General features: G+C 36.1%; 1 protein-coding gene across 1 annotated transcript; it reads right to left on the bottom strand.

Annotated features, from left to right (window-relative positions):
* Nucleotides 1-4,109: 4,109 nt before the first annotated feature.
* LOC128518101 (tripartite motif-containing protein 16-like) lies at nt 4,110-10,751 on the bottom strand. Its single transcript, XM_053491245.1, has 7 exons — nt 10,590-10,751; nt 9,194-9,278; nt 8,928-9,066; nt 8,534-8,590; nt 8,292-8,372; nt 7,594-7,650; nt 4,110-7,440 (listed from the first exon to the last, which is right to left on the bottom strand). The coding sequence occupies exons 2-7, from the start codon at nt 9,272-9,274 to the stop codon at nt 6,851-6,853; spliced, it is 1,005 nt and encodes a 334-aa protein (XP_053347220.1). The 5' UTR covers nt 9,275-9,278; nt 10,590-10,751; the 3' UTR covers nt 4,110-6,850.
* Nucleotides 10,752-13,977: the final 3,226 nt, after the last annotated feature.

Genomic DNA, 13,977 nt, shown 5'->3' with positions numbered 1-13,977 from the left:
TTAAAGCTCAGGTGTTGTCTCATACACAAATTAGATTCATCAAGAGTACCTGATTTAGAACATATCAAATACATGGACTTTCTAGAGCAGGGGTCGCCAACTGGCGAGACTGGCGCCAGCGAGATGCGTCTATCCGGACCACAAAGCCTTTTGACTTAATGAAAAAAAATATAATAATATATATATATATATATATATATATATATATATATATATATATATATATATATATATATACACACTCACCTAAAGGATTATTAGGAACACCATTACTAATACGGTGTTTGACCCCCTTTCGCCTTCAGAACTGCCTTAATTCTACGTGATTCAACAAGGTGCTGAAAGCATTCTTTAGAAATGTTGGCCCATATTGATAGAATAGCATCTTGCAGTTGCTCAAAGATGCTCAATTGGGTTGAGATCTGGTGACTGTGGGGGCCATTTTAGTACAGTGAACTTATTGTCATGTTCAAGAAACCAATTTGAAATGATTGGAGCTTTGTGACATGGTGCATTATCCTGCTGGAAGTAGCCATCAGAGGATGGGTACATGGTGGTCATACAGGGATGGACATGGTCAGAAACAATGCTCAGGTAGCCCATGGCATTTAAACGATGCCCAATTGGCTCTAAGGGGCTTAAAGTTTGCCAAGAAAACATCCCTCACACCATTACACCACCACCACCAGCCTGCACAGTGGTAACAAGGCATGATGGATCCATGTTCTCATTCTGTTTACGCCAAATTCTGACTCTACCATTTGAATGTCTCAACAGAAATCGGGCTCATCAGACCAGGCAACATTTTTCCAGTCTTCAACTGTCCAATTTTGATGAGCTCGTGCAAATTGCAGCCTCTTTTTATTATTTGTAGTGGAGATGAGTGGTACCCGTCATGCGTGCATTAAAGAGAGCAGAAAGCGAGAGCAGCGCACAGACAGATTAGCGCAAAAAAAAAAATAAATAAATAAATGTCACGTTCAAAAATGAGAAAAATTGATTCGGAAAACCAAGTTTTGCGAGATGAATGGGTGGAAAAATATGCATTTATTCTTCCTGCATCAAGCTCTACGAGGCCTGTGTGTCTTATTTGCTCGGACTCTGTTGCGGTTGTCAAAAGTGGAAACATTAAACGCCATTACGTATGGAACTCCAAAGTGTTCAAAATTAAATAAATAAATAGGACATGATGAAATAAATAACTCTATGAATAAATAAGACACATACATGTAATATGAGAATGATATTGTGAAATAATGGAACATATTCTGAAAAAAACCTTATTATTGTGAAATATATTGCACTCTGCAAATTATTTTTCCCAATAACAGAGGCATTTTATTTCATGCTGTTTTTATTTCAAAATGTCATTTTTTCAAAATCCCGTTTTAAAAATGACGGAAACTATAATATTGCATTTCTTTTTTATGCAGATAGATAAGTGCGTTAATCGTACGGGGGCCGCCGATAAAGAGCGTGTGTTTTGTAACGGCCACCACTATGTTGTATATCACATCATGTATGTACAGTATGTTGCCCTTTATGAGCTGTGCTGCTCCCCACGGAAACGCTCTATTGTTTTACCCTTTTCTTTACTTTTACTGTATGTTTTGTATTGTACCTTTGTGACGCTGATGATGATGACCAACACCTCTCCCCTTCTGTACCCGAGCCAAGTGAAAATCAACTGAACAGATAAACTGGAATAAAATCAGAGGCAGCATTAGCTCTGGCTTGTAAACTTACTCATTTTAATTAATATTTTAAAATAATATTGACTACAATAATAGTAACTGGCATGAGCTGATGCTGCTACTGATTTTATTCCAGCTTACCTGTTCAGTTTGATTGGCATCATTTTCACTCTGGTAGATTGGGGGAGAGGTGTTGGTCATCATCAGCAGGCACTGGTTCATCATCACTGACCTGCTGCACTTGCAGCTTACACTGATTGGTGTATAATTGCTTGCTGATACACTGAGTGGTGTATCTTACACTGACTGCATCAAGATGATCCTCCCTGACCTGCTAAAATATTGTCTTTATAGTTTTATATGTTGTTTGTCTTAATGTTCTTTCCTTTGTTTTATAAATATGACCCAATATACACTACCGTTCAAAAGTTTGGGGTCACTTGCAGATTTCTTTGTTTTTGTTTAGTGATTTATTTTCTACATTCTGCAACAATACTGGGGATTTCAAAACTATAAAATAACACATATGGGATTAGGTAATTACGTAACAACAAGAAAAAAATCAGTTAGTTGTTATTTTAAGACACAGAGGTCGGCCTTTCTGTATTAGTTCTTACAAGAACAGTATTGTCAAGTGCATTTGCAAAATCCGTCAAGCACCATAATGAAACTGGCTCTCATGAAGGCCGTCCCAGGAGGGCGAGACCAAAACCTACCTCTACCGCAGACGAGACGTTCATTTAGAGTTATCAGCCTGAAAAATGACCAATTAACAGCTCCTCAGATTAGAGGCGTTATGAAGTCTTTACAGAGCAGAAGTAGCAGAAACATCTCACTATTAACTGTTCAAAAGATCATGGATTTAGAAAGAGACCCCCTAACTTTTGAACAGTAGTGTATGTTCAGTGATACTTTAAATAATATACTTAAAAAGCATTTATTTCTGTATTGAGTTATATTTTTATACTAGTAAGTTGTTTGCTAAGTCAAAGGTCAGGTCAGATGGCGGACTGGTGTGAACTTCAGCCAGTTCTGCTCATTTTAGCTGATCAGATAGAGATAGATAATTTACCAGTAGACACTGTACTGCCACCTACTGCATAGAATACGAATTGCACCAATAGACCTAACCTGATACTTCATGCGCTATCACTTACGCCTGAATAAAGGAGCAACCAATCACACAGCTGGCTCCGCCCTATCGCTATTGATTGACAGAACGACTCATTCTACTGAAAAGTCGCATTATGAAATAAATAGGCCATCGTGAAAAACGAGACTTTAAAATAAAAACTAACTTTGAAAAAATGACAGTTTGAAATAAAAACAGCATGAGTTAAATAAAATGCCTCTGCAATAATCTCTGTTATTGGGAAAAATAATTTGCAGAGTGCAATATATTTCACAATAATAAGCTTTTTTTTTCAAAATATGTTCACATGATTCACAATATCATTCTCATATTACATGTATGTGTCTTATTTATTCATAGAGTTATTTATTTCATCATGTCCTATTTATTTATTTAATTTTGAACACTTTGGAGTTCCATAATTACGAAGCTAAACATAGACACTTTGAAGAAACTTACCCCCAACAGTCTGAGGTAAGGGCGAGGAAAATAAATGAGCTTAAAGTGCAGAATGAGCGATCTACACAGGTCCTCTTTCACTCACTAACCCCTCAACATTTTATGAATATAAAATGCAATATAAGATTTATGATTTTTTTTTAACAAGGTAAATAAGGTGATAATTTGTAATCTCAGTTCAGCAGGAAAAAAGCACTTTAGTTTCCCTTTTAAATTGTTAATGTTGAAATTAATTTATGTTCTGTGCAGATTTAGAGATAAAGGCATTTTGCACTGTTTCCTTCATCATATTTTTGTCAGACATTGTTACTGGTTTAGTTAAATTATTTTGTACCAAAGCAACATAAAGGACAGAACCGAACAGCATTAAAATGAGATCCAATTTGTGAAGGATGTAAATTTATGTCTGTTTATACATACGAAAAGACATGTTTATCCATATGAGAACATATTATATTTTGTTTAATAAAAAATGTTATCTACACCTAAACCATCAGTGCCTGTTTTGGGTTGTCCGGACCTTAGCTGGTGAGGAGTGTTCATTTACCTGACCTTAAGCAATTTTAGTTGATGACCCCTGTTCTAGAGAATTGTTGATGGAGAGCCAAGTGGAAAAAAAAGTATGCTAAGTATATTAAATCCAAGCATATTTAAGTATGCTTGTAGCAGACTAATTGTTAGGTTTTAAATGAATATGAAGTGTGTCCGAGCTAAGTTTTAAGCTAAGAGAAGAAGAGTTTTAGCTTGTTGTGTCCGCTGCACCTTGATACACTTACCGGTCCAGGCCCGATCGACCGGGAGAGACAAACACACACACGCAGGCATGATGTCTGAAGATCTCTGTTTATTCTCAGCAAAGAGAGCACATTTAAACGGTGCTACGTCCCGAACATCAAAAGAACCATCATTAACATGTCAGTCATAGAGGAACCCGGAGACAGACAGGTGAGAGGAGATACATTTGCATTCTCCTGATTAAACAAAAGGATTCTAGCAGACACGAGCCATTTGGATGTATCCTCGTCTGGATACAGGATATAGAAGGTGTTACCACAGAAGACATGAGGAAACACAGTGAGGGGTCTGTTCTCAGAGCACAGGAATCTTACTACATTATAAAACCTTACACTAATACTTGAAGTTTGCTATTTTGGAACAACTAATTTTGTTCTAAGTGTATTTAAGTTGTAATTAAATTTGTACTGTATGTGTATTACGTATACTTTTGTGTGCTAAAGTGGAACAACTTTAAGTATACTTAGTACACTTAAAGTATATGGCTGTGTGTGTACCAACGTACATACCTGATATTAATTAATACAATTTAAATATATATTCAATGTATTATAAGTACATTACAGCTGTTACAAATACATGATTAATATACTATGAGTATATATTTTTATTGCAGCAGTAGCTGTTATACTTCTGGTCAACCTTCTATATTACAGTATTGCAAATGTATTACCAGTACACTAAAGGTGTTTAGGATAATTTACAAATGCTAAATGCATTTTCTACACTATGACATGTTTTTGAAACACATTACATCAGTAATTATGAGGCAGATTTTATTCATGAGTTCAACAGATTTAATTTGCACAAGGTTACAAAAAAGCCAATCAAGAAACAGACAGTCCGAATCAATCTGCCTTCAGTTTCTGATTGGCTGGTGTCGCACCGATTCTAGTCTCTGGTTGGCTGGAATAGTTGCAGAGATCTAACACCGCTGCAGTTTGTGCAAGTGTCGCTTTATGACATTGAGCGAACAGAAGAGTGAGAGGGTGCAGACATACATTATCTTAAACGGGCAAAAGTGATTTTCAGCGCACAACAACGAGTTTGAGAGCACACGCGCGGGAGAGAGGGATTCAGCAGGTAAAAACGAGTCTAAAAGCGTGCACGCACGAGAGAGTAGTAAATATAAATACTAAATATAAGTACATTTAAATTTAACTGATAATATACTGAGACTACAGAATTTTAAAAAAAATTTTATTCTAATGTATACTTTCTGTACATTTGTACAATGATTATTTTGAGCATATTTTTTTTAAATATACCAAAAATACACTGAAAAACAAGTTTAAATAATTATACTTTCGAAATTAAACCAACCTTTCACTTAAGGTATGTTTTCAAATAATATATTTTTGGAAAGTGTACCATAATACAATTATTTTGAAGTATATTTAAAGTTTAATTCCAAAAAATGGTAGAAGCATGATGTTGGTATACTTTTATATATTAACTGATTGTACATTGCAAATATACTTACAAAAAAATGTACTATCAAAGACTTCAATATATTTGTAATACACTAAAGTGTATTTTTTGGCTGCATGTCAGAAATGTCTAATTCAAGAGAGCTGTCTATAAAGTTAAGAGAACATATCAAACTTCAGTGTGGTTGGACATTCCAACAGGACAATGATCTCAAGCATACTTTGAAATATATAAAGGCTTGTTTTCAGATGAAGTCCTAAAGGGTTCTAAAGAGGCCATCACAGTTACCTGACTTGAATCCAATAGAAAATTTTGATAAAAGCAGTTGCAGCATGCAAAATCAAAGAATCTTAATGAACTACAGGTGATTGCACATGAGGAATGAGACAAGTTCTCTGAGAAACACCAGGTCATAATAGCTAAAGGTGGCTCTATTAACCTACAATATAGGAAAAAAAAAGTATGCTAAGTACATTAAATCCGAGCATGCAAAAGCATACTTAAGTGTACTTGCTCCAGACTAATGACTAGTATACTTAAAGTTTGCTATTTTGGATTAACTAATTTAGTACTTAGCACATTTAGGTTGCATTAAAATTATTGAAAAATACAATTATACATGTATTAAGGGTACCTTCATGTGAAAGCACTATAAGTATATTTAGTATTAGGCTGTGTATGAACATTTGTACATACCTGACACAGCGATTAATGAAATTAAAATATATTTAATGCATTACAAGTCCATTACAGGAATTTTTACTGTATAACAAAGGCATGAGTAATATACCAAAAATAAAAAAGAGAGTAAATTTTGTGGTTAATTAAAAAATATATATATATATAAATAAATTACTTTGGCTGCTCTGACCAAGTGGTCCATCCAATCGTGGTACAGGTTTTATACCGGATGCTCTTCCTGACGCAACCCTCTCATCTGTCTATCGGGTGTAGGGGTACTGTAGCAAGTACTCAAACCCAGATACTCAGTCCCCCAAATACACAACCTAGAGCATTTTCACTAGGAAAGTACTGAAGAGGGGTTGAATAATTTAGTAATCATTTAAAATTGTCTTAAAGTTGTCACTTGTTATATTAGTTGTGTTGAGCTGTTTAAATTGCTCTCATTTCACTTTCAATATATTACAAACAGCTTCAAGTTAGTAATTTTGGGCAAAAAAAAAAAACTTTTTTTTTTTATGTGGGTTGAATAATTTGAGTGCAATTGTATGTTGTCTTAATACTTAACAACCTCTGTACAATTTTCTAACTGAGACACGCATAAAACAATTTTGCTGTGCTGTAAGCTACATGTGACAAATAATTGAATATTAAAGGTTTAACAATGTAAGTTTACCAAAGAATAACAACGAATTATATTACGGTCATCAGGCAGCCTCATAATTCGTCCTGACTTAGACCCACCACACCTATAGAACCCAAACCCAGCGTACAGGGGCTGAGTGAATGTGGTGCGGACTCTGTGGAGGAGCTCCATCGTGTCAGAGACGCTGTAGAAGGACAGAGTTCCTGCACTGTGATCCACATACACTCCTATTCTGGAGGATGATGGAGCTCTGAGATCAGTCTTATTGTTGTTGTGATAGAAACAGCAAGAAGACGCAGAGGGAAACTCCAGACTCCAGGACTGATTGGTACGTGCAAACATACACTCCTCACCCTCTCCTTTCCTTCTGATCTTCTTATATACAACTGCTATGGCCACACCTATGTCACTTTCCCACTCCACCTCCCAGTAACAGCGTCCACACACACTCTCCTTACACAACACCTGAGGCCAGTAATCAAATCTCTCTGGATGATCAGAGTACTGCTGCTCTCTCTCACTGTATCTCACCGCTCTGTTCTCCTCAGACAGAATGAATTCTTGATGTGCCGTGTTGGGATCCAAAGTCAGATGACAGAAATCTAAAATAAAATCAACAAATCAAAAATGTATTAATGTTTTAATTCACAGCAATAATGTGAATGTTCATTGATTTCATGTTTTAGATGGAGTTATTTTCTGTTCTGCTCTATTTAACAAATGGTTACTAGAATAAAACCAGATGTGTGACGTACATTTCAGAAACTCTTCTCTGGTCTGCGGCTCTGAGTGTAAACTCTGAACACCCATTACTATGGAAAAAGAAATAAAAAGGTCAGATGATAAACCCGTTAGAAACATACAGTCTTTACCCCATCCTTTCCTGCCGATCCCCCTATATACGACTGCTATGGCTACACCTATGTCACTTGTCCACTCCACCTCCCAGTAACAGCGTCCCTACACACTTTCCTTACTCAAGGCATGAATATAGGAGTCAAATCTCTCCTGATGATCAAGTTCAAGTAGGCTTTATTGTCACTTCAACCATATACAGTTAGTACACAGTGAAACGAAACAACGATCCTCCAGGACCAAGGTCCTACATGCAACATAAACTTACAACAAAAATTAACAGAGAAGCTAAACTAGCTAACTACTGTAAGAGGTCTAGTTAGCTGGCTAGCAGAGACAAGACAGATAGTCCTAACATAAATTACAACATAAATTAACTAAAACTAACTAACTAAGGAAGACTATTTACAGGTTTTACAGACAACAAAGTGCACGTGCAAATGTGCAAACGAGCAACAACAAGTGACAGTGCAACAACAACGACATAACAGAACATAAAACACAACTTAAAATATGGTGTTGAGGTAGTAAACACAGCAGCAAGAATTGAGGAATTAGTGCAAAAAGTAATGATCAGGGTACCCCTGATCTCTCTCACTGTATCTCATCACTCTGTTGTTCTTAGACAGAACGAGTTCTCGATGTGCCGTGTTGGGATCCAGAGTCAGATGATGGAAATCTAAAATGAAATCAATAAATAAAAAAATTATGATGATATTGATAGTTTAATTCACAGCAATAATGTGAATGTTCATTGATTTCATGTTTTAGATGGTGTTATTTTCTGTTTTGCTTTATTTAACAAATAGTTACTCAAATAAAACCAGTTGTGTGACGTACATTTCAGAAACTCTTCTCTGGTCTGCGGCTCTGTGGGGAAACTCTGAACGCCCTCCACTGTGGAAACAGAAATAAAAAGGTCAGATGGTAAAACCCTTAAAAACAGACATTTATGTAAATCATCAGAAATGTTTTAGGTCACATGACTTCAGTCCTGAAGCACCAGAGTGAAGAGTTTCTCATCTCTAACATAAACTCATTTACATCAGCAGTTCATCATCATGACTCGACTCAGAAGTGTTAAAACTCTAAACTGTGCAGAGCTTTAAAGTTCAGCAATGAAGACTGACACCTCGACCTGATACAGAGCGAGTAAAGACGTCCATCATTGTGTTTCTCCAGCAGGAACAGCTCCTCTTACCATGTGGAGGGATTTTGTTTAATTCATACTTACAGCATTCTCCGAATTTCTTCTTCAGATCTGAGAAAGAATTCCTCACTTCATTTAATGGGGGATGTAGATTTACATTAGTGGCACCTCTCCTAAAATCTGGTCTTACAAATGGAGGAGATCGATACCGAAAAGCTAAAGCCTATAAAAAGCAGATGACATTTAGGACACATTTGTCACAGGGACATTTATTGTTGTCTTAATGAAAGGTTTTTTTTAGTGTGTGTGTGATGGACAGCTGTATGTGTAGATCAGACAGTGAGTGTTACCCTATCAAGTTTAGTAAGCTCCTCCCCCAGAAGGTCCATGAGTACTTCAGCTCGTTGTGTTGAAACACTGCCCTCAGCCATGTTCCTGATTTCACAGAGAGAGAGATAGAGTTCAAGTTTTTAACCATTTACATTTTCACATATACACATATATATATATATATATATATATATATATATATATTACACACACACATATACACACACACACATTTTTTTTTAAATAAGAAAACCCTTGTGACCGTCCACCCCATCAATTTCCCCAACATCTTTTCAAGTCCTAGTTAATTCATCCTATTCCAGTTCGCAGTCCTGTTCAGAGTCTCACACTCTGTGGTCATGAGTTTGTACAGTAGGTGTGTTTATAGCGTTGCTCTGATCCAGGCTACTGTTCGTCTCCATGGCTTGTGTTCTCCTTAGAAGGAGCAGGTTTCAGTTTTTTGCTACCAGATGCGAGGGTTGTGTTTTGTATTTACTTATATTTATGTATCCTTTAAATTTGTAATAAATTATTGTTATTATTACTTTTAATAAAAAAAACACCAATTCAGGCATTGTTTAGGTAACGTTACTGTTTTAAAAGTACAGATTTGGCACCGGTCTCGTAAAAAAAAAAAAAAAAAAATCAATGTCCTGATGTTTGTTGAATTAAAAAAAAAACTATTAAAGCCATTAGAGTCTCAAAAGTGAAACAAAATAAAAATATACAGCTGTTTCCTTGTTATATTATTATGTACTTGTTAGGATAACATGTGACTCTAACTTGGCCTTGGTGTATCATTAGCTTACAGAACACTGGGTATAATTTTACACCCAGTCATTCGTGCCATAATGTTAACAAAGTCAAGGCAACTTATTATTATTATTATTATTATTTAAAAAAAAAATACATTTATAGTTCTACATACACACTACAGCGCTTGCCTGAGGGGTAGGATCAGGTGGCACAGTGCCAGAGCAAACATTACAGCAGAAGACAAAACAGATCAGAACTTATACACTGCGTAATCAGAGAGAGATCACTCTGTAATAAGTACACTAAATATAAACTAACATTATTTTTACTACTAAACTTAATGTAAAACAACTGATTAGCAAATAATATCTATATAACTTATATCTAATTATTATTGCATACAGAGAGAATAATATATAAGGGGTGTTCAAGTCTAACTGCTAATTGTGGTGAACTTTCTCAAGAATAAAGGCATTAACACCGTGATCGTCCCTATCCCCGCACCCCCAACATCACACACACACACACACACACACACACCGCATTTCTGTTTGAGTTCAATGTTTTCCTGTGTTTTGTAAAGGGTGTGCCTGTGAAGAAGTGTGTGTGTGAGAGAGAGGGAGAGAGAGAGAGATAAAAAGATTGTTAAATAGGTCTTACCAGCAGTACGAAGTAAAAATCTACACAATCCTGTGAAACTGTAATGAAGGAGAATATAATCCACAGTCGGAACACCCGCTAAGAGAAGAGAGATTACACAGTGTTTACCAACAGCGCAAAGAAAGTTGAAGCGAAATGGCGATGGAACTCTTTCCATGAGAGTAGGCGTCTTTCTTTCTTTTCCTTAAGCTCCGCCCTCTTCAGCCTATTCCACCTCCTCACAAATGCGGTTGCCAGTTCCACTTATAAAACGTGACTTTGTTTGTTTGGGTTTTTTTTTGCTTTGAAGCCGCTTGAAAATATTACTGGTTGTGAGTCACGTTTTTTGGGCTTGTTTCTAAAAATATGATTGCTTTGATAGAAAAATCTGACAAACAACCGTTTTTTTTTTTTTTTTAATTCATCTTTACATGTGCTTTCCACCAAATTTATTGTTTGTTGCTGTCTACACAGGTTGTGCAAAACTCATTAAGCGCCATGATGAAACTGGTTCTCATGAAGACCTACCAAGGAAAGCAAGACCAAAAAGGTTTGGATTTTTTTTCTCCCTAAATAATAAAAAACCATCATTTAAAAACTGCATTTTGTGTTTACTTGTGTTATCTTTGACTAATAGTTAAATGTGTTTGATGATCAGAAACATTTTGTGTGACAAACATGCAAAAGAATAAGAAATCAGGAAGGGGGCAAATAGTTTTTCACACCACTGTATATATATATATATTTATATATATATATATACTGAACAAAAATATAAATGCAACACTTTTGTTTTTGCTCCCATTTTTAATGAGATGAACTCAAAGATCTGAAACATTTTCTACATAAACAAAATAACCATATCTCTCAAATATTGTTCACAAATCTGTCAAAATCCGTTACGATGAAGAACTGGAGTCAAGTCGAGACCCCAATAAGGACGACGAGCATGCAGTTGAGCTTCCCTGAGACTGTTTGTGCAGAAATCCTTTGGTTATGCACTCCGATTGTTTCAGCAGCTGTCCGAGTGGCTGGTCTCAGACGATCATGGAGGTGAACATGCTGGATGTGGAGGTCCTGGGCTGGTGTGGTTACACGTCGTTTGCGGTTGTGAGGCTGGTTGGATGTACTGCCAAATCCTCTGAAACACCTTTGGAGACGGCTTATAGTAGAAAAATGAACATTCAATGCACGAGCAACAGCTCTGGTGGACATTCCTGCTGTCAGCATGCCAATTGCACGCTCCCTCAAAACCTGCGGCATCTGTGGCATTGTGCTGTGTGATTCAACTGAACCTTTCAAAGTGGCATTTTACAGGTGGCCAGTCTAAGGCACACCTGTGCAATAATCATGCTGTCTAATCAGCATCTTGATATGGCACACCTGTGAGGTGGGATGGATTATCTCGGCAAAGGAGAAGTGCTCACTATCACAGATTTTGACAGATTTGTGAACAATATTTGAAAGATATGGTTATTTTGTGTATGTAGAAAATGTTTCAGATCTTTGAGTTCATCTCATAAAAAATGGGAGCAAAAACAAAAATGTTGCGTTTATATTATTGTTCAGTATATATATATATATATATATATATATATATATAACTTTACAGCAGTGATTCCATTGGTATGTGCTCACACGATTGTCATTAGTGATGTTCCTAATAACGTTCCGTTAATGTGTGTGTGTGTGCACGGACATTACACACACACATACACAGCGCCTGCACACATAAACGTAAACACCTATCTGTCGGGATTTATTTTTCTTTTTTTAAGGATAAAGTGCAGGTTAATTTGTATTATTTTTACTTTATATATTGTATTAATTATTTTTATGTATAAATTTTTTTGGCCTGTTGAATGAATAATTTAAGTTTCCATTATTTCTTATGGGAAATTATTGATTTGATTTAGGAGTGTTTTGGAATACAAGCCCACTTCCAGAACGAATTATGCTCGTAATCCAAGATTCCACTGTGTATATGTATATATATATATATATATATATATATATATATATATATATGGAGCTGAAGATGTTGAATGTTGAGGTTCTCTTTGAGAGTGACAAGGATGGATAGGATCAAGAATGAGTCCAACAGAGGGACAACTCATGTTAGATGTTTTGGAGATAAAGTGCTGGTTTGGACATGTTCAGAGAAAAAATTGTTAATATATCGGTAGAAGGATGCTGAGGTTGGAACTGGCTGGCAGGAGGTCTAGAGAAAGACCAAAGACGAGATTTATGGATGCAGTAAGACATGAAGGTAGTTGGTGTGAGAGATAAAAATACAGAGGATTGGTTTAGATGGAGACAGATGTTTCACTGTGGTGACCCCTAAAAGGGAACAGCCAAAATACAAAAAAAAAAAGATTGTCCTGACTCTAGTGTGTGACAATGCAGGAAACTGACTAAGAACCTTTCTCACTAAGGGGCATGAGATGGGGAGGAAGGGGGTAGTGGAAATTTCCTCAGGTCACCTGCAGGGGAGCTGGATAAAAAGCACACATCAGTATAATGTCCTGATACTCGTTAAATTAAAAAGAAAAGAAAACAAAAGAGTCAAAGCAATAAAAAAAGAATGGAGGAAAAAAAGGTATGTAGCTGTTATCACTCACTCACTCACTCATAGCCTATACCACTTTATCCTGTATTTAGAGTCACGGCAGGCTTGGAGCCTACATCAGGAGACTTACAGTAGGACACGAGGGGGGTATACCTTGGATTAGGAGCCAGTCTATCACTGGGCACACACACACTACAGGCAATTTGGAAATGACAATTAGCCTAATCTGCTTGTCTTTGGACTGTGGGAGGAAACTGGAGTACCTAGAGGAAACCCACCAAGAATGGGGAAAACATGCAAACTCCATGCACACAGACCTCAAATTCAAATTCAAATGTTATTTGTCACATACAGAGTACTACACAGTACGAAATGTAGTGAAATGCTTACACGACCGCCAGTGACCTTAAAAAGAGAATTAAAGCTTATAATAAGTAATAAATATGAATAAAAGAAATACGATAAAATTTAAATAAAAAAATAAAAATAAAATTTAACTAGGAAAAATAGAACTAAAAATAGAAATATACTGTACAAATAGAAATATAATGGTGTGCAAATATGCATAGAAAAAGTGACTTTGTGCAATGGTTATTAAAGTGTCTTTGTGCAATGGTCCAGAATGTAAACATAAACATGTAGTGTAGATGTGATGTGCGTGAGACTTAAATCAAATCCAGACCCTGAAGATGCAAGGCGACAGTGCTAACCACTACACCACCGTGCTCCTTAGTAGCTGTTATGTCTTTATAATATTAAGTACTGGTTAAAATAGGTAATTAACACTTATTTTTGTTAACACTGCTTATTTTATGTTTGTTAGCCTTCAAATTTACTGTT

The sequence above is a fragment of the Clarias gariepinus genome, chromosome 2 (genome assembly GCF_024256425.1).
Source record: "Clarias gariepinus isolate MV-2021 ecotype Netherlands chromosome 2, CGAR_prim_01v2, whole genome shotgun sequence".
Classification (NCBI taxonomy): domain Eukaryota; kingdom Metazoa; phylum Chordata; class Actinopteri; order Siluriformes; family Clariidae; genus Clarias; species Clarias gariepinus.
The sequence above is the reverse complement of the archived record's forward strand: the minus strand, read 5'-3'. Positions and strand labels throughout refer to the sequence as shown.

Excerpts from the sequence above, each read along its gene's own strand:
- LOC128518101 (XM_053491245.1), bottom strand. The coding sequence starts at position 9,274 with ATGGCTGAGGGCAGTGTTTCAACACAACGAGCTGAAGTACTCATGGAC. Across the intron at positions 9,067-9,193 it reads AGCTTACTAAACTTGATAGG|GCTTTAGCTTTTCGGTATCG; the intron begins GTAACACTCACT and ends TGCTTTTTATAG. Across the intron at positions 7,441-7,593 it reads CAGAGAAGAGTTTCTGAAAT|ATTTCTGTCATCTGACTTTG; the intron begins GTACGTCACACA and ends ATTTTATTTTAG.